This window comes from Rhinoderma darwinii, chromosome 12 (assembly GCF_050947455.1).
Source record: "Rhinoderma darwinii isolate aRhiDar2 chromosome 12, aRhiDar2.hap1, whole genome shotgun sequence".
NCBI lineage: Eukaryota > Metazoa > Chordata > Amphibia > Anura > Rhinodermatidae > Rhinoderma > Rhinoderma darwinii.
Genome location: NC_134698.1, coordinates 54,390,999 through 54,418,008, shown reverse-complemented (window position 1 = coordinate 54,418,008; position 27,010 = coordinate 54,390,999). Strand labels below are relative to the sequence as shown.

At 41.1% G+C, this 27,010-nt stretch overlaps 1 protein-coding gene across 7 annotated transcripts in view; it reads left to right on the top strand.

The window, feature by feature from the left end:
• Positions 1-21,541, top strand: part of RALGAPA1 (Ral GTPase activating protein catalytic subunit alpha 1) — a 159,553-nt gene extending 138,012 nt beyond the window's left edge. For 3 of the 7 annotated variants that reach the window (XM_075843350.1, XM_075843349.1, XM_075843348.1), the window contains 3 exons: positions 6,839-6,969; positions 15,123-15,152; positions 20,091-20,151. In XM_075843350.1, coding sequence (XP_075699465.1) covers positions 6,839-6,969; positions 15,123-15,130 — 139 coding nt within the window. In that variant the 3' untranslated portion in view covers positions 15,131-15,152; positions 20,091-20,151. Of the gene's footprint in view, positions 1-6,838; positions 6,976-9,555; positions 9,560-13,663; positions 13,683-15,122; positions 15,153-19,402; positions 19,412-20,090 lie in introns of all 7 variants that reach the window. The other 4 variants (XM_075843354.1, XM_075843352.1, XM_075843351.1 and 1 more) reach the window with 2 other exon arrangements.
• The last annotated feature ends 5,469 nt before the right edge of the window (positions 21,542-27,010 follow it).

Below are 27,010 nucleotides of genomic sequence, written 5' to 3'. Positions count from 1 at the left end.
AATTATATCATCACATTTATTAATTGCGACCAAACTGGTAATAACTAGATATTGGAAAAGCTCCATAATCCCTTCTATGCAGGAAATCATTGCACATGTCAATAGTACTTGCTCTCATGAGAAAATGATGGCATATACGGATCACTCCTTTCCTAAATATGAGAAATTTTGGGGACTCTGGATACGTAGCGCTCATAATTGAGTTCCTTAGTGGAGGGTTTTCTAATTGTTTCCTTGAGTTGATAATATGTATCTTGTCTGAGACAATACATTATTTGTTTTGCATTATGTGTTTTGCTTTATTTTCTTCCTAGTACTCCAACACCCTCCAGGTATGGAAATGGTTTGCAGACTGTGTTTTCTGGTCTATACCTTTCAAAGACCTCTTATACTCTGGCACTGATATTGGACTTTCATTTCATTGTTAAATCATTTTCAGAGTGATCCCTGTGATTGGGGATTTTACCTTGTCTTGTAATGGTTTTGTCTTACCAAAAGGTGTTCAATGGAGTACTTATTTTGTATGCGGTTACTCTTTTTTGAAAATTTCATTAAAAAATTATTGAGTAAAAAAAAGAAATAGGGAGCCAACACAATAGTTCTCCATATGCTGTAGATAGCCAACGGGGTGCAGCTAGCTTCCCTGCCTCTGTTGCTGACCAATCCGTTCAAGGCAGCTTGAGGGTAGTTCACGCCCTATTGGCGAACTACAGCAAATTAGCATAAAGGGTGCCAATACAACAGTGGGCCATATCTCTGGAACGGGGGAGGTCCAGGAAAAAAAGCTTTTATATATAGGTCCTCTTTAAAGATCAAGACATGCCAGAAGTCTGGTGAGCGCTTTACACTGGCACAGTGTGTGTGTGTGTGTGTGTGTGTGTGTGTGATCTATATATATATATATATATATATATATATATATATATATATATACATACACACATACAGCATGTAGTTATAATCTAATGTCCCTGTATAGTACATGTTATGGCCAACTTTATAGGAAGCCAATTGGTATGTTTTCGGAATATGGGAGGAAACCTGTGTAATTCCCTGCAGATGTTGCTGTTGATGGATTCAAACCCAAGTTTTCAGTACAGCAAAGCAACACTGAGCAACCGTGTGTGTGTGTGTGTGTGTGTGTATGTATGTATGTGTATATATATATATATATGTATGTAGTCTGAATAATAAAGCACAGATGGAGCTTGCTATAGATTGTGCGTTTTGTTATAATCCAGTCCCTGGGCACTTGTTTCAGGTCCAGTGGTTGCCAGTGAGGGATTCTTTCTATGCTGTTGATCTGCCAATGGAGAAGGTACTTAGGATACATTTATAGAGGGCTATAGATGTATCCAAGCAATAGAGCCCTCTGTGTAAGCCAGCGACTTGTAACAACCCTCCTGCACCTGTCCTTTGAGATCTGCACTCCGGGATGGAGGAAGGCCTGTTAGAAGTCTTTTGCAACCATGGATGACTTTATTTTTTTGCGTTTATGTTTTGTAGACTATCCTATGTTCACGAAAATGTTTTTCAGTCTTTGATGGATTTTAATTGCATAAGTTGATATACAAATATCCTTTTCATGATCGACTTTCTAACTTTGAGAAGGAATAATTATGCCATATATTCCTTCAGAATTTTTTGCTGTAAAAGTCGATGGCCCTAAATTTTAATATTTAAAATAAAAATAATAATTTAAACTGCAATTTTATATAGTGTTGGTAGAAGAATAACTTTTCTAGGAGCCTGGGGGTACAGAGAGAGCATGCCAATAATTATTATCCGTTATTTGTGATGCATAGGGAAAGGCTTGGAAGAAACAAATTATGTCTCCCCTGAATCTCAAGCATGAATTCTGAACACAATGGGGGAATATATAAAAATATTCATTATTTAAAGGAATTTGTGTAAAAATAAAGGTTAAAAGGGGAAGTCCAGGCACGAACAACTCATGACCTATCCGCAGTATATCATCGGTGGGGGTCCGACATCCAGACGCCCCACCAATCAGCTGATCCGGCTTCCTCTGGGTGCCGGATGTTATGCAGCGTCCCTTTTGATAGGCCCGTCCATTTCTCAGAAAAGTATTGTGGACGATGCCTGCCGTGGCACAACAAATTTACTATAATTTATGCCATAAACCGTTAGCACTGGCGTAGATTTCCCGTCAGGCGCACAGAAAGCCAGAGGTAATTTAAAAAGAGGTGTTCATCTCAGAAACACAAATGTGCACAGAGCCTAATGGACGAGATGTAAGCAAACTAAAATTCATCCCCTGGACCATTTTAAAGTGAGCGATCTTTTGAGGCCATGTTCTTTTAAAGGGGTTGTCCAGGCACAAACAACAGGATAAGTCATCCGTATATGATCGGTGGGGGTCTGACATCCGGACGCTGCACCGATCATCTGCTCTGGCTGCCTCCGGGCACCTGATGTCCATGTCAGAAACAGATGGCTCCAGTCACAGAATAGCGACTGAGCGGAGTTCCTGCAGCTCTGCTTCTGTTTAAGTGAATAGGAGTTGCAGTTCTGCAGCACGGCTGCTGTGCAGTGTACGGAGCCATCTGCTTTCGGCTTTGAATACTGCATACACTGCATAACATCCGGCGCCCAGAGGCAGCCGGAGCAGCTGATCAGTGGGGTGTCCGGGTGTTGGGCTACCACCGATCATATACTGATGACCTATCCACAGGATGGGTCATCAGTTGTCCGTGCCTGGACAAAACCTTTTATTTTTACACAAATCCCTTTAAAATTGCTACAAAGCGTCTCTTTGAAAATTAACCTTTTTTTAAGAATTATAAGCCTCGCTAACGTTAAATGTGATCTTTTGTTTATACAGAAGAGTTGACAAGTTTTGACCACACAATATCTGTAAAATCCGTCTTTCTGCAGGGTGTTTGTGCTAATGTTGAGTAGTGGTTATGCAGCTTTGTACTACCTTCTAGTGTGAACAAGAGGGATCAATTGAAAGCGTCTCATTCCCAGCGTGCCTAGAGTGATAAGTTAACACACCAGTGGGGTTTTCTTGGACCCACCTAGATGCCGCGTATGTAATGTGCTAACAAGCTCATTTTTTCTTCTTCCTCTTGCCTCTTTATTACTGTTCTACCTCAGAGGAATAGCTTAGAAGTTCAGTGAACGAAACATAATGAAATGCTCCACGGGAGGTAAAAAATAACTGTGTTTTTTTATTTTTTTTCAGCCAAATAGAAAATTAGTTTTGGTAATACACAAAGGCCAGTTTTTCATGTGCAGGGGAGACTTGCTGTGAATCTGAAGATTCTATTAACTGCACAGAAATCAGCAGCTGGGAGAGACTCCTGTAGTCTTTCCTCTGTACGTGGACACACGCCTCAAATCAAGAGATTAAAAGATGTATCTGTAAAACATACATTTATTTTTTTTAGGTAAAATTTATTATTAGGGAAAAATTTATCAATTTGATGAATAGTACTTTTAGGTTCCGCACACAACACATTCAGGACATATACTAGTCACGCATGTTTTAATTGTGCCACTGAACGTGTGTATATATATATATATATATATATATATATATATATATATATATATATATGTGTGTGTGTATATATATATATATATATATATGTGTGTGTGTGTGTACCGTTCAAAAGTTTAGGGTCACTTAGAAATTTCCTTATTTTTGAAAGAAAAGCACAATTTTTTTCAATGAGGATAACATTAAATTAATCAGAAATACACTCTATACATTGTTAATGTGGTAAATGACTATTCTAGCTGCAAACGTCTGGTTTTTAATGCAATATCTACATAGGTGTATAAAGGCCCATTTCCAGCAACCATCACTCCAGTGTTCAAATGGTACATTGTGTTTGCTAACTGTGTTAGAAGGCTAATGGATGATTAGAAAACACTTGAAAACCCTTGTGCAATTATGTTAGCACTGCTGTAAATAGTTTTGCTGTTTAGAGGAGCTATAAAACTGACCTTCCTTTGAGCTAGTTGAGAATCTGGAGCATTACATTTGAGGGTTCGATTAAACTCTCACAATGGCTAGAAAAAGAGAGCTTTCATGTGAAACTCGACAGTCTATTCTTGTTCTTAGAAATGAAGGCTATTCCATGCGAGAAATTGCCAAGAAACTGAAGATTTCCTACAACGGTGTGTACTACTCCCTTCAGAGGACAGCACAAACAGGCTCTAACCAGAGTAGAAAGAGAAGTGGGAGGCCCCGCTGCACAACTGAGCAACAAGACAAGTACATTAAAGTCTCTAGTTTGAGAAATAGACGCCTCACAGGTCCTCAACTGGCAGCTTCATTAAATAGTACCCGCAAAACGCCAGTGTCAACGTCTACAGTGAAGATGCGACTCCGGGATGCTGGCCTTCAGGGCAGAGTGGCAAAGAAAAAGCCATATCTGAAACTGGCTAATAAAAGAAAAAGATTAATATGGGCAAAAGCACACAGACATTGGACAGAGGAAGATTGGAAAAAAGTGTTATCGACAGACGAATCGAAGTTTGAGGTGTTTGGATCACACAGAAGAACATTTGTGAGACGCAGAACAACTGAAAAGATGCTGGAAAAGTGCCTGACGCCATCTGTCAAGCATGGTGGAGGTAATGTGATGGTCTGGGGTTGCTTTGGTGCTGGTAAAGTGGGAGATTTGTACAAGGTAAAAGGGATTTTGAATAAGGAAGGCTATCACTCCATTTTGCAACGCCATGCCATACCCTGTGGACAGTGCTTGATTGGAGCCAATTTCATCCTACAACAGGACAATGGGCCAAAGCACACCTCCAAATTATGCAAGAACTATTTAGGGAAGAAGCAGGCAGCTGGTATTCTATCTGTAATGGAGTGGCCAGCGCAGTCACCAGATCTCAACCCCATAGAGCTGTTGTGGGAGCAGCTTGACCGTATGGTACGCAAGAAGTGCCCATCAAGCCAATCCAACTTGTGGGAGGGGCTTCTGGGAGCATTTCTCCCGATTACCTCAGCAAATTAACCGCTAGAATGCCAAAGGTCTGCAATGCTGTAATTGCTGCAAATGGAGCATTCTTTGACGAAAGCAAAGTTTGAAGGAGAAAATTATTATTTCAAATAATAATCATTATTTCTAACCTTGTCATTGTCTTGACTATATTTTCTAGTCATTTTGCAACTCATTTGATAAATATAAGTGTGAGTTTTCATGGAAAACACAAAATTGTCTGGGTGACCCCAAACTTTTGAACGGTAGTGTATATATGTTTATATATATATATATATATATATATATATGTGTGTGTGTATGTATGTATGTGTGTGTATATATATATATATATATATATAAGAGTGTGTGTTTTTTTCTGTTTGCTTTTGTGTACACTTTTCAATACAGTTAAAAAAAAAAAAAAAAGTTATAGCAACCAAACATATACCGAAAGCCCTTTTTTATTTTTTCCAGTTGGCTATTGGAGTCTATGGACACATTGACATTTGGAAAGTGCTATCGGCGTATATGCCCAATCCCCACCATATATACGGGATGACCCGTGTTTTGTTATACAAAGTGTCTGGCAGCAAATCGGATGAGCCAGAGGGAGCTGGTCATGCCTGTGTGCGGCTCTCACCATTGGAGTCTACGGGAGTTACCAAACATCTGACTCACTCGGCTGTTTCCGTAACTAACAGTCCGTAGGGGGGAGTTGCGCACTTGTAAGGTTTCTCCTCCTATTTGTCACCTCCTTTATTTGCAAAACAGAAGGCACAGGATATGTGGGGATGCCATAAATGTCTATTTTGAATACCGCGTTAAAGGCTTCAAAAGTTGTGGGACAATGGTTAGGTTATATTGCAAATCAGGAGAGCGAGCTAGTAATGTTTCCAGGTAATTGTATAGAAGTATCTGTGGCACACATTTCATGCTGCTTTTTAGAAGAACCTTTTACGTTATCGTCTCTGTCTTTTGCTAAGGGCACGTTTTACACTGGCCAATTATCTTTACCACTCGTTTGTTTGTTGAGGGCCTATTTACACTGCATTTGCAGTGTCTGTTCAGCGTATGCGCTAGGAGAGTCGCCGAACATATCTATAGGTACCCATTCACACGACCGATGCTGAGAGTGTCCTTTTGGCATCGGTCAGGTTAGAATATGTCAATATACCTACTATTTCACTATATGGAATAGCAGTCAACTGCACTATTCCAAAAAGAGGTATCCATTAAAATATACAGTAGGGTATACATATTTTTTATTTTTTTTTACGATGGAAACCTATGGCCTACCTATGCCACTTTATGCCTATACCTCAAAGGTATATGTGTCTCCTGATGTACACTGCGATCAATGTGTATAGGCCTTTATCACTGCATGATATGTATATGCTTGTAGCGACCGTTACCGAAGGCCTTTCTGCCTAGCGCACGGCAACACCGGTGTATTCTACATATAAAGGGATGGTTGCCAGAACATATTATCTTCTTCTTTACCCTAACATTTTTCAAAGAATTAATCTTTTTTCTATGATTTTTGCACTTCTTTTAGTATTTGTATCCACTAACTGGACTCTCTTAGGAGTTCTCTTCCATAGACGGATAATATTATAAGACCATCTGACTTTGATGCAAACCGCTCTCTCAGTAAATTCTAGAAAGTTTCTTGCAGGTGCACAGGTTTAATTTGTATGATGTCCGATTTCTCTAGTCCCTGTTTTAGCTGTGGCTAAAATATCACACTCCACATGAGATACTGGGGAGAAGCCGTGCCTAGGTGCTAAAATGTCAATGCCATGACCGGAGTGGTGACCGCTACATTTCTCTTTTTGCTCTCTGAACATTTTACCCTTAACCCCCAAAAACTGAAGCTTTGAGGAGAGAATGCGGTACCTGGATCTAATCATCCAGCAACATTTGGAGCCCACGACCTTCGAGGATTATGCTGCGCAAGTCTTCTGTCCAGCTCCACACAATAATCACCATTATCTAATGAATGCACGTAAGTGTTACTTATTTTTCTATAAAACAACCCTGTTTTTGTTGGTGTGTTTTAAGTTTTTTTTTCTTTCTTTTTTTTAGTTTTTTTTTGTTTCTCCGTTTTATTGCCACTAATGAAATTCAGGATTTAGTGTTCCTTTCCCTCTTTTCGTATAAATTGGAAACGGGCTCGTGTTGATTTTTCAGGTTTTATGCTTCGCCACTGGCCGCCATTTCTCCAGTTGACTTTGTTAGTTGCGCGTTTTTCTAGCTATACTTTACCAGTAAAGAGCACAGTGTACATATTTGGCACACAAACAATAGACACCGCTCACAGAATTATAAGTGTTCCAAATTTCAGCAAGAACCTGTTTACGTTGCCGGCTTGGAACAGGTAAATCTTGTTCAGCAGATTGAGTCGCTACGTTGATCTATTTTCTGAAAGTTCACAACATGTTGTGCCATCTGGCTGCAAGAAAAAAAAAAGTTCAATTATGTTTTCTCTTATGTGTGAAAATACTGCTACTGCCTGACATTCTTCCTTTTGGTTAAAGATAATACACAAAAATTACATCAAAGGTGGTCTTGGACTAACTCTTTTGGATGCCGTTCTCGGCACCACATGATGTTTGCTGTAAACACTTTATTAAATATCCACAGCGTACAGCATTTATTGGCCTTTTGTGTATTTTGTCTACAAGACCCATTTGTTCCGATCAGTGGCTCACTGCCCAGCAAATATTCTGCAAGCTATAGTCTGTGGAACACAATGGCTCCTATGCACATCACTTATCTGTGCATTCAATAAAAATTAAAAAAAATACATATAAAATAAATGTAGATAGAAGATCTCACCTCATTCAATGTTATTTATCTAATTACCGACCGATCAGAAAATAAGTCAAATAAAAATCGTTGTTCCTATTAGGTTATTTAATAATAAAGTAATTCTCCTCTTCCTCCCCTGTCAACTATCACCTGGTTTCTAACCTAACTTCAACTTCTAAACTACTAGAAGGACTGGTATATACTCATCTGGTCTATTACCTTCGATGGACCCCGTACAATCGCCTTTCCGTGCTTTCCATTCCATTGATATATAGTATCTACTGATCTCTTATTTAATTTTAAATATCAATACATAGGAGGGAATTTATTAAACTTTCTACAGCCAGAAATGCACTTCATTTATTAAGGGGCGTGAGACATTATAAATTAGGCGCATCTTACTTTACCACTTTTTAGATTGACTGGCGTATGAAACTCCTTAGTCCTAATAAAGTCACCCCTAAGTTCATACTGGTTACACAATACTCCTTCACCATGTCCATTCGTTGAATGACTCTGTTCTGTCCTGGCTGTCTTCCCGTTTCTCTGACTGTACTTTATTAGTACTGTAGGTCTTTTGCTGGTTCTCTCCCCCCACTTTCCTTTTTCGTGTGGCGTTCGCTAGGGTTCATTGCTGGGCCTCCTTCTGTTTTCTCTAAATACAAACCCAGTTGGGTGTGCGATCGGCAGGTTTGGTTTTCAGTGCCATCTTTATTCTGATGACATCCAACTAGTTACATTTCTCTTGTTCTCCTAAAAAATAATAAATATATATATATTATAATTTTTTGTCTTTGGGCTGTCTCTGCTGTTATGTCCTATTTTAGTTGTCAAACGTAATCTTTCTAAAACTGAACTCTGTTTTCCCCTTTTCTTCCATTTTCTCAATCTTTACAGAGTACAGGCCTGATCTCTTTGGCTTTTGACTCTGATTTATGTTCTTTTTCTTCACATTCCGTTTATTACTGAAGCCTGTCACCTTGTCCCCCCTCCTTGACTGTCGTTGTACAAGTGGATACTCCATATTAGCACTTATTAGTACCTATCTCATCCCCCTTAGATTACGTTCAGGCTCTGTGTGAATAAAGGTTATTCTAATAATTTTTTAACCATTTAGGGGCCAAGACAATTTTAGCCTAAAAGACCAATTTAATGTTATCATTTTTGCCTCCCTGCATTTTGTCAGCCAAACACTTGCTTTATTATTATTATTATTATTATTATTAAAAAGGAGCTGTCACACTAAATCTCCTTCTGGCCAGGTTGTTCACACGACCCCAGAGATAGCGGATTGTTTCCATAGCTTTCTCTCTGACCTCTACAACCTTGACCCTCCCGCCCCCTCCCATCCGCCGGACCAGGATTCTTTCCCCTCTCCCATCACACCGTTGTCTAGGGAGATGGCCGAGGAACTTGATATGGACTTCACCTCCCCGGAGCTCCTTGCGGTTATAACCGATCTTCCTGGGGGAAGGAGTCCTGGCCGGATGGCTATACTGCCAAGTTTTACAAAGCGTTGGCTGACCGTTTGATACTGCTTCTACTTCCAGCTTTTAATTCTATTTCCCCGGAGGTCATGTTTCCTCCTAGCTCCACTTTGGCCCATGTCACGGTTATCCCTAAACCGGGTAAAGATCCTCAACTCTGCTCAAGTTATCGTCCCATCTCCTTACTCAATGTAGACCTAAAAATGTACGCCAAATTACTCGCCAATAGATTGAATAAATACCTGCCTAGTCTAGTTCATCCGGACCAGGTGGGGTTTGTGCCTGGTCGGGAGGCCCGTGACAAAACCCTTAAAACTTTTGATATCATCCATCACGCCCAGACTAACCACATCCCGCTCATGATCCTATCCCTAGATGCCGAAAAGGCGTTTGACAGAATATCGTGGCCTGCCCTTTGCCAAACCCTTCAACATGTAGGCATAGGACCCTCTCTCCTGGCAAAATTTATGGCACTGTATCGCACGCCTTCGGCCCAAATAAAAATAAATGGATCCCTCTCGGCACCTTTCCCGATTCACAATGGCACAAGACAGGGCTGCCAACTATCCCACTTGTTGTATGTCCTGGTCATGGAGCATCTCATGGCCTCCATTCGGAACAACACGGATATTAAATGTATTACCATTGGAGGGATGGAATATAAGTGCTCTGCATTTGCTGATGACCTATTGGTCTATTTCACAGACCCTCATGTCTCTCTCCCTTCATTGATGTCCCGGTTGTCCAGTTTTGGAACATGGTCTAATTTCAAGATCAACCTCTCTAAATCTGAAGCGTTGACTGTTTCTCTCCCGGTCCCGTTAGTGTCGCTTCTCCAAAGTAACTTCCCTTTCTCGTGGCCCTCCAGAGGCATTACATATTTGGGTGCCCGTATAAATAGTGACCTCACAGAACTGTTTACAAATAATTTCATCCCCCTGCTGGCCAAGTTTCATACTGCTCTTAATTCCTGGCATAAGACTGAATTTTCCTGGTTTGTCCGTATTAATATTATTAAAATGTGTCTCCTTCCCAGATTACTTTATCTCCTGCAGACGATCCCCATCTCTATCCCATCTTCTTATTGGTTGCGGCTTCAGCAGTGCTTTGGCTCCTTCATTTGGCCGACTGGTCGTCTGCGTTTGAGCCGAGCTCTTCTGACTCGTTCCAGGGATGCGGGTGGGGTTGGTCTGCCGGATTGTCGGCTCTATTATCTAGCATCAACTCATGCGCGTGTTTTCTATTTTTTTCATAATCTGGAATCAAAACTGTGGGTCCGTTTGGCTCAACAACTATGTCCCAGTACCCTATCTACCCTGCCGTGGACCCTGCCTGGGAATAGACCGACCCAAGCCTCCTTTGTTGTTTACCATACCCTCTTGGCGTTGCGGTCCTTAGGGCCTGGAAGTACGCTTGTAGACCCCCTGGGTCCTTTAACTCCTATTACGGATAATCCAGCCTTTCCTGCTGGTAAGGCTGGTCGCTCCTTCCTAGGTAGGTCATCCACCGACCCCATGTATTTTGCCCAGGTCCTCTCTGCTTCCTCTCTTCTCCCTTTAACCTCCATCTGCCCCGATGATGTGCCCTCTACTCGCCGTATGTATGATTACGCCCAGTTAAAGCATTTTTATGTAGCCGTTAATCGACGCGCACATCTCCACCGGTTGTTAACTGACTTTGAACGCCTATGTGTCTCCACCCAGCCCCCTACCCATGCCATCTCCACATTATATAAACGACTCCTTTCACAGCGATCCCACCAACTCCCCTCCTTCTGCAGGGCCTGGCAGAGAGAATTACATACTACATTTACGGATGCACAATGGAAGCGGTGTTTCTCCCTTTCTCAAAAAGCCTCTATAGCCATTAGGGCCCAGGAAACTAGTTAGAAAATTGTCTCTAGATGGTACCGGGTCCCAGCTGTTCTTCATAAATGGTATCCGTCTGTGCCTGACAATTGTTGGCGTTGTGGTGCTGTGGGAGGTTCCATGTCTCATGTTTAGTGGAGTTGCCCCTCGTTGAGGAGTTTTTGGGATGCAGTACTTAAATTAATATTGGAGGTTACTGGAGTCTCTGTTCCCAATTCTCCGGAAGCAGCTCTTTTATTTATGTTCCCGATGCCAATACACGTTTATAAAAGTTCCCTAACTAGACATCTCCTTCAGGCGGCAAAATCAGTGATCCCGCGTAGGTGGAAAACGGCAATACCCCCAGCCTTGATACAGCGAATGGAACACCTGGTGGCTCATTCCCCGGCAGCTGTGGTAAAATACACGTCTACATGGTCTCCATGGATAGTGTTCCTTTCTTCCTCTTCATACCTCATGGCTGTAACCTGAGTCAGCCTATGCCCCTGTGAAGTGTACTGTGGTGCTTGTTCGCTGCTGTTTTCACTCATAATACCCCGGAACTGGAGTCCAGGATCCCCATGTCCTCTCCCCTCCCTCCTATTCCTCCCTCTCTTGGGGCCTTTTTATATTCTGTCTCTTCCCCTGTCTAATGTGCCTCTCCTTCTCCGCTTGAATTCAGTGGCCTCATTGTATCTTCTGATGTTTTGCTTCTAGGCTCATTCATGTGATTTGTATTGAGTTGTGATGCACATTTTTTTTTTTTTTTGCTTTGGTCCTTGACCTTGTTCGTTGTTCTTCCTTTTACTGTGTGGAAGCCTTCCCTCCACTATGTCTTGTAAGTTTGTGTACTGAAACTCAATAAAAACTTTGAATAAGAAAAAATCTCTCCTCTGTAGACGTTGCCTCCTGCATCGCTGTGACGCTGTCCAATGACCGCGTACAGTCTCACAGCAATGCAGAAGACCCTCTGATTTTGCAAGATTTACTGCAGGTCTTCTGCATGCTGTTGGGGCTGTCCGCTGTGATTGGACAGCATCACAGTGATGCAGGAGGCAACACCTACTGAGGAGAGAAGAGATCTCCTCTCTGTACCTTTACTCAAAATTAGCATATTGGGTGCCAAACAGAGCGGGACATGGGGGGGATAAAAAAAATTTTTTACAGCACTAGAATTGGGAGGAGATGGGGAATAAGGGGAAGAATGTGGTTTTAAAAAAAATAAAAATCAGTCCTCTAAGGCTAGGCAGCTATTCGAGGCATTGTTTTTGCAGGAGTGTTTAGTTTGCACTTTTTTATGCGTTCCACCATTATAAAAAAACTAAAAATAATTAATGCAATATCCGAGCTCATGTGGACATGACCAAATTATTTCAGTGCTTCCAGGGTTAAAGAGACTCTGTCACCACATTATAAGTGGCCGATCTCCTACATAAGGAGATGGGCGCTGTAATGTAGGTGACAGCAGTGCTTTTTCTTTAGAAAAACGATCTATTTTCACCACTTTATGAGCGATTTTAGATTTATGCTAATTAGTTTCTTAATGCCCAAGTGGGCGTGTTTTTACTTTAGACCAAGTGTGCGTTGTACAGGGGAGTGTATGACGCTGACCAATCAGCGTCCTGCACTCCTCTCCATTCATTTAGTCAGCGCATAGTGATCCTGAGTTGTTCGCTATGTGCTGTCTTATACTGACATATTATCGTTACTGAAGTGTTTAGGCAGTGACTAGACATTCCTTCATATGACATAACCTGTCATTTACAGAGAGATTACGCTTGCTCTGCTGTAAGTACCACATAAACATTAGCGAAGTGTCGGGATTGTGAATAGACATCCCGTCCTGGCTGGAAGGAATGTCTAGTCACTGCCTAAACACTTCAGTAACGTTAATATGTCAGTATAAGGCCTAATTTACACGAGCGTGTGCGTTTTGCGCACGCAAAAAAACGCAGCATTTTGCGTGCGCAAAAGGCACTTGACAGCTCCGTGTGTCATCAGTGTATGATGCGCGGCTGCGTGATTTTCATCATAGAGATGAGGCTTGTCGACGTCAGTCACTGTCCAGGGTGCTGAAAGAGTTAACTGATCGGCAGTAACTCTTTCAGCACCCTCGACCGTGAATTCCGATCACAATATACAGCAACCTGTGAATAAAAAAAAGACGTTCATACTTACCAAGAACTTCCTGCTTCCTTCAGTTCGGTCTCCCGGCCGTTGCCTTGGTGACGCGTCCCTCTCTTGACATCCGGCCCCACCTCCCTGGATGATGCGGCAGTCCATGTGACTGCTGCAGCCTGTGATTGGCTGCAGCCTGTGCTTGGCCTGTGATTGGCTGGAGCTGTCACTTGGACTGAATTGTCATCCTGGGAGGTCAGACTGGAGGAAGAAACCGGGAGTTATCGGTAAGTCAGAACTTCACGTTCATGTATATTGTGATCGAAAGTCACTGTCCAGGGTGCTGAACCAGTTTAACTCTTTCAGCACCCTGGACAGTGACTGTCTCCTGACGTTGCGTACCGCAAAATTTTTTGCCGGGTTCGGTCAAAACGAGTTCGGCCGAACCCGGTGAAGTTCGGTTCGCTCATCTCTAAGACACTCCGTTTGGATGTTTGTAAACAGAAAAGCACGTGGTGCTTTTCTGTTTACATTCAGAGTTTGACAGCTCCTGCGCGAATCACGCAGTTCGCACGGAAGTGCTTCCGTGCGACCTTCGTGGTTTTCACGCACCCATTGACTTTAATGGGTGCGTGATGCGCGAAAAACGCAGAAATTTAGAACATGTCGTGAGTTTTTTTCAGCACACTCACGCTGAGCAAAACTCACGGACTGTCTGCATGCCCCCATAGACTTGTATAGGTCCGTGCGACCCGCATGAAAAGCACGCGCGTCGCACGGACGTATATCATGTTCGTGTAAATGAGGCCTAAGACAGCACATAGCGAACAACTCAGGATCACTATGCACTGACTAAATGAATGGAGAGAAGTGCATGACGCTGATTGGTCTAAAGTAAAAACACGCCCACTTGGGCATTAAGAAACAAATTAGCATAAAGCTAAAATCGCTACTAACATGGTAAAAATAGATAGTTTTTCTAAATAAAAAGCACTGCTGTCACCTACATTACAGCGCCGATCTTCTTATGTAGGAGATAGAGCACTTATAATGTGGTGACAGAGCCTCTTTAAGACATCCAGGATTGGAGTTATCTTCGATCCCGGACCCTAATGCAGTACTGGGACTATTGTCGATCTGTCTATTGCAGCCACCCTCCTGCTAGTGATCGCGCTGATGTTAAGCTGGGGGAAAAACCTGTGGGTGCTGCACTGTGTGTCGCCGGTCTTTCCCAGGCACAGATAAATCTTAGGTGTTTGGGGTTTTTTTTGACACAGGACATACTTGGTGTGGATTTTTCTTTTTAGGTCATGGAAAAACCTTCTGAAATTTCCTGTTATTTTGTCGATAACGCTTTGTTTTTTAACCAGCTACACAGGACTTTCTCCAAACTGCGTGTGAATATTTGCAGCTTTTTCATTTGGAGCCCATTTACTTGTCCATCTATCTTCAGCTTCTTTAGACAATTGTCTAACAAATAATTGTAATGATCATTTTTATTGACATGTGAGACACTAATCCATTTCCGGGGACCTAAGAATAATTATAGCTTCTGTTAATGACTGTCAACAATCAATAATGAAGGGGACGATCCTCGTTTCATAAGATTATTACAAGGGTTGTAAATTGTCACGATAAATAACATGATCTCTTTCCTTCTTAAAATAAGTGGAATGAATCCCCGTAAATCATCTGGAGGATTTATTTATTACATTGAACTGAAAATCATTGCTGCATTAGTCTGAAATGAGAAACGGGATGTGTGTATATAATAGGTGTGCACCCCAAGTATGAGCTACTGTGACACTCGTATTTATGTCTTTGGTTGATTTACTTCATCATTATAAATATTTGATTGGTCTTTTTAAATTTGCTTTATTATTTCCTCTCTTTAGATCAATAAATCTCTGTTCTCTTTATGAGAGGTAAGCCCTGATTCTCTTTCTTCTCACTTTTCTTTCAATGCATCTTTCCAATAACTTTCATTGCCACTAAATCACTGCCCAGATAGTGAATAAGCTTCTTTGGAAGACCACCTTACTAACCTGCATGCCAGCACTATGCATGAATGTACAGAATGGCTACTGGTACAAGGTCGGTGGCTAGAATGACCACACAATATCTTATTTGTTAATGCATCCCGGAGCTTGATTGGGTCTGGTTTAACAAATATGTCAATGAGTCTTCTCTAAGTTTTAAGGGTATTTTTTTATATTTTTTTATTTTAAGTGATTTTTGGGCTGTTTTGATTTTGGTGCGTTATGAAAGGTTTGTATAATATTTACAAGTTGCAAATACATAAAAAAAAGTATATGAAAAAGTACTATACTGTACTTTAAAGGTGAACATACACTTTTACTGCACTTAACAGTTTATATATAGATGTAACCTACATAGAAAGTTGACTAACTTGGTGAATTCATTAAAAAATGTATCTTGTACTGATCTGGAGTTACAACCTGTATCCAGGGTCACTTTTACAATTCGACAGGGGTGCCACTGGAAACGGAGGACGCGCTTTTCGACAGATACATCCCTAGCAGCTTAGGTGACCGCTGAGCTCCTATAATATGGTAAGGCCCTGTTCACACCTGCGTTCGGCTTTCCGTTGTTCTGCTTTGTCAGAGAAGCAGAATAACGGAAATAACGAAAGTGCCGGTTCCGTGACTGAAACCACCACCAGCCAACGGAACCGATTGACTTTAATGGGTTCCGTTGAGGTGTCTGATTTTACCGGAAAACATAGAGCAGCACGCTGCACTATTGTTTTCTGGGATATGCGATGGAGGCCTCTAACAAAGCCATTCTAGGCAGATGTGAACAAGGTCTAACAGAATGAGCACACGAGGATCTGTATATTAATATAAACTGAGCAGGTGATCCTGAGAAGAGAGTCCGCAAATATTCTCTTTAAAAGTCATGGAACGTTTTCACAAAACAGCATTCAATGAAAAATAATCTTATTTTTTCCGCCTGAGGTAGATGCAAAACAACATTGCAGTAGAACTGGGAACTGGACCTCAACTTCTTATTAGCTGCTCCAACATCGGATTCTTTTGCCTCCTATGCACAAGTGCGGTAATCGTGCGGAACGTAAAGCTGCAGATAATAGACCACACAGTGTAATACATTAATCTCATAATCCAGTTTGGCCTGTGCCCAGGGTCGAAAAACGTAATGGCGTGCCACATGTGTGTTTATTTTTTTTTCAAAGCACTTTTTTATGTGTATGTATGTATATGTATATGTATATATATGTGATATATAATAAGCTTCCTTTTATTCAAGAGGTTTTACAGTGTTACACTATGTTGGGCCCTGTCCATTACCTGCCGACTCTAAAGGTGGCCATCCACATTAAATGTATGTTGGCTGAACCCGCTGATTTCAACGAGATTCACCGACCATCTGATGTGTAAGGCCGTGATGGTAGATGTTGGGGGCGAGAAGGGTCACGGATGTTGGATTCCAACATGCTTGATCCTTTTGTTTGCATGGAGATAAGCTGCTGCCAGAGGCGTCTCGACCGAGCGTTTGTATTGGGGTCGGAAGGAGTAGCTTGTTCGGGTTACAGCTATCTGAAATGTATGTCTAGCTAGGAGGCAAAACAATCCGATGTTGGATCAGTTAAGAAGAAGCAGAGTTCCAGGTCTCAGTCCTGTGAATACTTCTCCGATACCGCAACGTTGTTTTGCAACATCTATACCTCAGGTGGAGGAAAGGAGATTATTTTTCATTGGAAGCTGTTTTGTGAAAACGTTAAGCGCTGAGACTCTACTTTGACTGCATTGTATGAGCTCAATAAAAGCACAGTTAGTTGTACAGCATCAGGTTACTGTACAGTGTCTGGTGTAGAATATTACGGAATCCAAATTTCGAGCCAAAACTCTAAAAAGGGTGACACAGCAACAATTGGAGGGAGATTAAAGCTCTGAAGCCTGTAGAATTGTGAATGCTTCTCTAGGTTAAAATACAGACTGTAACTCAGGATCAGTACAAAATAAGTAATGCAATGTGTTTACTCAACCTTATATGTAAATTGCAAGATAATGGTGAAAGGGGATTAGGGAAAAAATATCTCACTTTAAGGTTTTTCTGGAGTTACCCACAAATGATATTAGATTAGCAGGGAAATAAGTTCATATCTCTGCTGCTCTAAACTCTGTATCATCCAACAAAGGCAAAATTGCTCACGATAGAATTGAATAAAATAACTTCGTAATATCTGAAGGTGAAACCGCCAGTTCCAATGTCACAGAATATATCCATTATCATTGCCCTCTGCGCTATGTCCCCTATAATGTAACGGTTTAGAGATAAAAAATGTTAAAGAGCATTTTCTATGCTGGAGGACTCGTCTATCCACAGTCAATGTAATGTATTATATATCATATCACATAGCTGCGCTCTCACAGCTGGGCTTAGTATTTGTACGCTAGAATATCATATCATATACTTGCACTTACCTCCATGGCATTAGATACTGCATATAAATGAAAAATAACATAGGTTCCTACAGATCCACTTTCTCAGAGCAGTGTCTTTTGAGAATATTGCTTACTTATGGGCAAGCAACCCCTTCTCCTACAGAAGCAAGCCGTGAAAGTATCAAGCATTTCTGGAATAGGCATTTCACCCGAAACGCAAAGTCTGCCACCTTGAACCAAATTTGATCGCATAAAATGGGTATGCTTATAGGCATTTATGGCATATCCTGTGGATATGCCATAAATGTTTGAAATGGAAATGCCCCTTTAATCCTAGACCGCAAATACAATATATCTCATTCTACTGTGATGAGACATCGGCCTACTACACGGTTATAAGAAAGGTGTGTGAGAAGAGTTTCTAATACATATATATTAGAAAATTCTATGGACAACCCCTTTAATTCTCACCATGCAGCAGAACACACATGGCTCATACAGAAGTTTTATGTTGTGTTTCTAGGGGTCTCCTCTCTTATCTGACATGTGGTGGTGTGTTACTTTCTCTGATTAGTATAGAACATATATGTAGTAATCCATCCTTCATGTCAAGTACTGTACTCTCTATTGTTTACTACCATTTCTCCTGCATCATTTTATAGATTGCTGCTCACATGTGGGGCCACTTGTTGGATAAAGATATATATATATATATATATATATATCATCCACTTGACTTTAGCTTTGCTTGTGTGGGGTCACATACATTCAACTTTTATATGATTTTAACGCAACTGGGATACATTTTGAGGCAGAGAGGCCTGGGGTAAAAAATATGGCATCTAAGTCACATGACTGTGACGGTTTTTGGTATTGAAGCTGTCGGTATGTGTAGCTTTAACCATATTCAGATTTACTTATAAGGCTCCCATGTAAAATCTCACATGCAGTAATAGGGTTTCATGGGAATAAAAGTTAGCTCATATGTCAATCTTTTTATATCAGAAAAATTGCTCCAGTTCATTAAAAAAGTTGCTGTCCTAATATATACCATAGTGTAATATTAGTATATAATATTTACAAAAAATGTAATATGTATAATATACACCGATCAGCCATAACATTTTAACCACTAACAGGTGAAGTGAATAACATTGATTATTGATCGTTACAATGGCGCCTGTCAAGGGGCGGATATATTAGACCGCAAAAGAACAGTCAGTTCTTGAAGTTGAAGCAGTAAAAATGGGCAAGTGTAAGGAACTGAGCGACTTTGACAAGGGAAAAATTGTTGCGTCTAAACAACTGGGTTAGAACATCTTCAAACCGGCAGTTCTTGTGGGGTGTTCCCTTATGCAGTGGTTAGTACCTACACAAAATGGTCCAGAAATGGGGCAACCGGTGACCAGTTCGTAGGCGTGCAAGGCTCATTGATGCACGTGGAGAGCAAAAACTAGCCGGCCACAGATAATTTGCTGAAAAAGTTACTGCTGGCTATGATAGAAAGGTGTCAGAACACTCCGTACATTTCGACTTGCATAGCCACCGGCTGGTCAGATTGCCCATGCGGACCCCTGTTCATCGAAAGGGCCTAGAATGGGCATGTGAGCAGAACAACTGGACCACGGAGCAAAATGGAAGAAGGAGGTCTGGTCTGATGAATCAAATTTTCTTTTACATCATGTGGGGCCTTGTGTGTCGCTTACCTGGGTAACCGATTGCACCAGGATGTACGATGGGAAAAAGAGAAGCCGGCGGTGTGATGCTTTGGGCAATGTTCTGCTGGGAAGCTTTGGGTCCTTGCATTCATCTAGATGTTACTTTGACAGGTGCCACCTACCTAAACATGGTTACAGACCAAGTACACCCCTTCATGGCAACAGTATTCCCTCACGGCAGTGCCATGTGCTGGAAAAACAAGTCCAATCCATAGAAGCAGATGCTTTAAGTCCTGTCAACGTCTCGGTGCCAGATACAACAGGACACCTTGTGGAGTCCATTCCTCAATGGATCATAGCTGTTTTGGTGTTACAAGGGGGAGCAACGCAATATTAGGCAGGGGGTATAAATGTTATAGCAGAACGGTGTGTATATCTATATGCATTCGACCTCATATTATACACATATGGTATATTTTATATAAACTATATAATATGTACCATAGTATAATATTGTTAGTGTGTAATATGTACCATAGTATAATCTGTATAAAACTAACATTTTATCAACTATTTATGCCAAGACCGTGCTCGTGTATTCCAAGCGAGACCCATAACCCTCAGGTGCCCACCTCTTCAGGTTGCGTCAAATTTTGTGCAACATTTCCCAATTTCTGAGGATCAAAATAAGCGCCACACAAACCGCATTATTAGCGCTCGTTCTTCATGTATATAGTTATTTTATATGTACAACATCTCAATTGTTGTTTTTTTTTAGGCACTTTCCCAAGTGATGAACAGAACGAGATGGTATTGACTCAGGGTGATGGTTCAGAATTGGCGTCCCCTATGTCACCCCGGACCAGCAAAAGTCGCATGTCCATTAAGCTACGACGTTCCTCCGGCTCTGCCAACAAGTCCTAGTTTTTACCTTTACATCCTGAATGGGATTTGCCATGTGCAGGAGAAGAGTCAGGCGCCAAACATTCATGTTTGCCTTTGTGGCCAGGTCACACTCTCTGCGCTTTTATCCCAAGTTTGTTTTTACACTTCACTATTTTATTTGAGTGAATAACACTGGACTTTTAGATATAATTTAACATTTTAAGTCAAACTCTGTGGTTTTAAATGGTTCTGTAAAATGCAGGGTGCCATATGTATATCTGCTGCTTTTATCAATTCCAGTGTCCGCCCGGGTTCACATACTTGTATTTACGTTCTTTATGCACCCAGCAGTCTGTATATTTATTACGAAGATTCTTCCTTCTTGTTATTATTGGAGGTTCGTTCGGCTGGCTTTGTTTTTTCTTTGGACCACCTTACAAACCCCATAGATATTATTACTCTGGTTTTACAAATAAATAAATATATATATATATATATATATATATATATATATATATATATATATATATATATATATATAGCAGCAATATCTATATAAGGTTTGTTTTTTTTTTTTGTTTTTTCCAATGAAACAAGATATTCCAGATAAATATTAAATCTTACACAACTAGTCACGTAATATTTTTATACATGTATTATTTTGTTATATATACATATATATATCTATAAATATATTCCTTTCACAGGCCTGGTTTATGTATGAAAATGTCATTTTGAAAAGATAGCCTTTTCCATTGGGCCTGTTAATGTATAGAAATTCAAGAAAAGCAAAGGAATCTGAGTTTTCTTTTCTATTTGCCTTGTACTAGAGGGTCGTTCCATGATGCGGAGGTGTCCTCTCAGGTTTTGTTATTCTTTTATATGCTGGAATCAACTTTGATTAAACTTGTGATGGTTCCTTTTGTTTTATTACACATGGCCTTGTATATGCAATGGAGAATGTCAAATGCCATGGCCACATATAACTGTAATGCTGAATGCGCTCATCTACAAGGGCGTCCTCCCGTGGCCCTATCTGACCCCGCAGATCATGAGGTTGACTGCCGCCGAGGAGGACAAACTTGCAATAGATGCTTCTAGCACCTTCACTAGAGATGCCAAAGGACTGAACAGAGACTGGTCTACTACCATTTCACCTGCCGGCTGTGTAGATAGCGCTGCTTCCCTTCTCCGCCTTGTCTTAGGTTTTCTTTTATCGACTCCACTTTGTTGAGCACTGATTTTTACTTCTGCCATGTCACTCTTCAGTTAGGCCATGAATATCCTAATGAATGCATTGTTTTCATTTGTGTCACAAATAATAAATCTAAAACCATTTTTGCATTAACGTTTTATTTTTCTCTCCTATAGATTTCATGACCAAACTTTGCAGGTCAGCCATAATGTTCCACTATAGGACCATACCACAGGTTATCGGCAAACTGGCACAACTAGGTCTATCGTGTAGCCAGAGACCGATGTGCTCTGCTGAGCTGTATGTGGAAAAACTTTTTTTTGTATCTTTGTAATCTAATTTAAAGGGGTTTTCTAGTTTAGAAGCCCCATTTTTATATACCCGATTAGGGTATTCTGAGTAATAAGAAGGGGTCTTCTCTTCAGGATCCTCATTTCTTGGCCAGAGTGGAGAGCGGTTACAAATTGCAGACAAGCTGTTGATTTTAATGGGAACTGTGTAATTCTTAATTTACCCTGTGGTGGCGCTGCAGGGAAATTGAACGCTTAGGCACCCACACATGTAGCAGATTTTTTTGCAGCGTATCCGCAGCAAAATCTGCATGTGTTTCATGTAGGTTTGGCTGTGGATACACCCGGATTTCACTCCTTCATTGAAAAGGGTGAAATCCGCAGTGAACATACAGAAAAGAATGAGAATGATACAGATTTGAGAATCCGCAGCAGTCTCTGAATTCTGTGCAGAAAATGTTGAGCATCGTGTGGATAAGATTGGTTAAATCTCATCCACATGCTGCTGAATAGTCTTATGCGGATTTTCTGCCCACAAATCTGTATCGTGTATCGTTACCCTTACTGCCAGATTTTCCCATAAATGACCGCTGTTTTTTTGAGGTTTCTGCTGGAGGACACTTTGGACTATTCTTACTTGTTAGAAGGTTCCCTTGACAATAATCTGATCACAAAGTAGAGAACCCATTTAATGGGGGGTGGAAATTAACAATATCAATAGTAATGTCCATTAAAACCCGATCTAAAGAAAACCCTTCAAATTATACATACGCTCCATGAAACTTGCGTCTGAGTTATATAATAGTAAATATTCCCATTTGGGACCTTATCTACTATTCGTCTATAATTGTAAAAAAATATTTACAGGTAAATTTAATAAAGATTCCTATACAATTTAAAGAAAATCTGTCAGCTCTCTGGAAAAGATGGTTTCATGAAATACTTGTATTCCGACCAAAATAACAATTCTGGAGTCTCTCTTCTTAGAACTCCGTTGTGCTGTTCCTCTGTTGTTCCGCCTGTAAATATGTGAATAAATTGTCAATTCTGTGTTACTACTCCTCTTGACAAATGGGTGTGTCCCTACACTCTGTCACTGTCCAATCCGTGCTGACTGTCTAGGGACACGCCCTCTTACAAGGGTAATGGTAACATCCAGTTATCAATTTATTCATACGTATCCAGGAAGAATAACAGAGGAAAAGCGTTCTAAGGAAAGATGCTCCAGAAATTTAATAGGGAATGCTGGTATTTACTAAAAGAAAAAAATACTTGAATTCCTTTGCTCCTCAATGTCCCATACATAACTTCAACGGGTTTTCACTTCCAAGTATAGGGAATAAATACATTAGAAGATGTGCCCTTGTTATGAGACCCCTTCAACAGGAGCATCTATAAGATGCCTAAAAAGGGTTAACTTTAAGGGACACCCCACCCAGTATACACTCCCTCTTCCTGAATTAGGGTTTAGGGGTCTGTGCACTGTGACTGCTGTTCGTATTAGTTTGGGCAGTTCAGTAAGAAAGCCAAGGCACCTAGTGCCGACCAGGTTAACCCTTGATGAGCACATTGGCAATGAATCCGTCACAACATGCTATGTGTACCAGTTCTGAGACATCTGCTAGTGAGAAGCAAATCCAAACCTAAGCCACAGTTGCAGTGCCCTTTCTTTGCCTTTTTAAATACGTTTTGGAGAAGACCGCATATTTTCCATGTTCCTTATCCATACAGAAATGCAGCCGCACAGCTATTTGCCTTGTGGAAACCTGTGTTAGAAGCCTCAGCTATAAGATAATCCATTTCTACGCTGGTCAGACTACAGATGGAGCTCATGGTTTGGACAGATGGTGCAGTCGGGGTGACTCCTGGACTGTGGCGTCTTTACAAACCCAAGCTACTTACTGCATGGTGTAACCAGAAATGCAGCGCAACTCCAGGTGAACAGTGCGAGAAGCCGGCCTGTATCCACTGTCCAGCGTACAACCCATCCACATACTACAGGCAATTATCACTATACAAAGGGGAAGGGCTGATACAGATTGTGTTATAGGATAATGCTGCATTTAGATGTAGCAGAGCTCATTTTTGTCATTTATTTATTAGAACGTATTTGAAATCATTGACGACGTTTAAGACGAGAGTGAGTTTGCCTGCAGTCCTATGTAAAACCACAGGTCACACATAATTTGTGCTAAATGACAAACCCAGCTCTGCTAGGACAGTAAACCTGCCAGAATGTTATCAGACTGTTGGACACAGGACATAAAATTAAACTTCATGCGGTTTGTGCTCAGGCCATGATTGAACCCAGGGTAGTATCGATAATCCCAGCCACTGTGCTGCAAATGACTGGATTAGACGCGCTGTTTGTACTTTTCTCTATTCTTTTACTGTGTTATCTATGGTATATACCGACTAGTGGCGTATATAAATGTGAGGAGGCCTTCATTGACACAATGAAGAACTGCTCCAAAAATGGCTCAAGAAGTGACATGCACTTTTTTTACGGGCCGGTTTTTCAAGCGACCGTGTAAAGAAAAACGCCCTGTCAGAATGAAACAATTTTTCCCATTGAAATCAATGGGCAGATATTTGGAGGCATTCAGCTTCCGTTTTTCCAGCTGTTTTTTTTGGCGTTTATGGCCCGAACAACAGCTGAAAATAAGCCATGTGAACATACCCTTATACCGATGGAACAAGCAACTACTTTTTATTTATTTTTTTCTTCTCACCCATTTATATGGAGTCTGAGAGAAAAAAAAATCAGTATAAAATTGTAGGGACAGTATGAGCCCATAACGGGTTACGAGTGCTGTATTAGAAGTCCGTATGGCATGGATCCATAATACAATCGTGTGCGTGAGCCCAAACTCCTGCAGATAATTAGTAAGTGGATGTGATATGACGTGTCCCTGTTCTTTTTCAGCCCAGTATGCTGGGGGGGCAGCAGGCATTATTTTGTTTAAAAAACCAAAACGCAGCGTCTGTCAAAATAAGTGAACATATATATTTATCAATAAAATTACAATTCACTTATCATCATAGACAAATAAGATCATTAACCGGTTCCAAATATTTATATTGGGCTGGGTTCACAATGCACATTTTTTATGGCGTTTTCAAACGCAGCCAAAAGAAACGCATCTAAAAAAAAAATGCATGTGTTTTTTAAATGTTTCAGCTGTAACCTGGTTTTGAATTTAATGGTTTACAGCTGCAACACTTTCTAAAAACGCATGGGTATTGAAATAAAACGCATGCGGATTGAAAGAAAATGCATGATTTTCTCCAAAAACTAGTTTTTTTTCATGTTTTTGTGGCAGCATTTCAAAACACAAGAAGAACGCACGATGTAAACCCAGCCTAAAAAATAAATACTATGAATGAAGCCTTGTTAGAAGCGCTATACATCGTTCAGCCATAACATTAAAACAGTGACTGGTGAAGTGAATAACATTGGTTATCTGGTTACAATGTCGCCTGTCAAGGGGTTGGATATATAAGGCAGCAAGTGAACAGTCCGTTCCTGAAGTTAATGAGTTGCAAGCAGGGAAAAATGGGCCACAGTAAGGTGAGATTCACACGGCCATTTTTCACGTCCGAGGTGCAACCGTGAGCTGTACTGCGGGACGCGATATCACGCATCCCCCATAGACTAGAGTCTATGGAGGGATGCGTAAAGCGTGAAAAAATAGGACGTCCTATTTTCTCACGGACCCTTTACACGGTCCATTGAAACAATGGCTGTGTGGACGGCCACATTGAATTATATAGGTCAGTGTGACGGCTGTCACATGGACATTTAACACGTTCGTGAGAATAAGGCCTAAGAGTAGGGTCCCGCGTCGCGACAGTCCCATGCGGTTGCCGGTTGTTACAGACAAAATCATACAGCCGTTTACCACTGCATGTGGGTGTTGTTTAATCAATCCACTTAGTGGGACCAGCACGGTGCTAAGGATCTGGGCGACTTTGATAAGGGCCAAATTGTGATAATTAGACGACTGGGTAAGAGCATCTCCAAAATGGCAATTTTTGTGGACGGTTCCAAGTATCCACTGGGTAGTACCTACCAAAGGTGGTCCAAAAAGGACTACTGGTGAACCAGTGACAGGTTCGTGGGCAGCCAACGTTTATTGATGTGTGGGGAGCGGAGGCTAGCCCATCTGGTCCGATCCCACAGAAGATTTACCGCAGCACAATTTGCTGAAAAAGTTACTGCTGGTTATGATAGAAAGGTGTCAGAACACACAGAGCATCGCAGCTCGCTGCATAGTACATAATATTAGGTAGATGGTCTTAAAGTTATGGCTGATCGGAGTATATGTGAGCTTGCTTGCATTAAATTGAATGCACTTTAGTAGTTATGCATTGCCTGTTTAATATCTGAAAGCACGACACCATGTACTGGCTGGATACAGGAAGAGGTTTTTTTCTTCCCACGCTGAGGATGCAAGTAGTGCACTTCTGTTTTTTTTAATATATAAATATATAATATTTCAGTTGTAAGAGGCAATAAATAAAGCAGTGTGGCTCACGTATCTGGCTTATTTATAATGGATGTAAATTGCATCATTTAGATGGCGCTATCTTTTAATACATGAGTTGGAGTTTTCCATCAACATGTCTGTAAATTATATTTGTATAAACCTCGCATTCTTGGGTCAGAGCCTGACGATCATACAGAGTTGGCCGGCGCTACATTGGTACTACTTATGTCTTCCTATAGAAACAATCTGTCACATATAATATTTGTAGGATGTTCCTTCAGTGTCAACCACTGGTCAGACGACATGTAGAGCTCTTTAAGGCAAGCCTAACTTCTTAGATGACTTATCCAAATAGGCTGTTATATGTGTGTACCTGAGGAATAACACTATTTCTGGCCAATAACGGCTTGTATTCTGCATTATTTAGCAGTTTTCTCCTCTGCAGGCTCTATTTCTAATTCTCAGTTGTCTCTGAGCTAGTGGGCCATTGCCTAATGGCTATCATATCTGCCATACACTGCACACATAGTGCAGCAGGATTCTGCTCTTCTATCTCGATCACATATAGGGTATGTTCACACGGCGGGGGTCCGTAACGGCTGAAATTACGGGGATGTTTCAGCCTGAAAACATCCCCGTAATTTCAGCCGTACCGGCATGTGCAGGCGCTTGAACGCCGCGTCAATTACGGCCGTAATTAGCGCTGCTATTCATTGGAGTCAATGAATAGCGGCTCCAATTACAGCCAAAGAAGTGACAGGTCACTTCTTCTACGCGGGCGTCTATTTACGCGCCGTCATTTGACAGCGGCGCGTAAATATACGCCTCGTGTGAACAG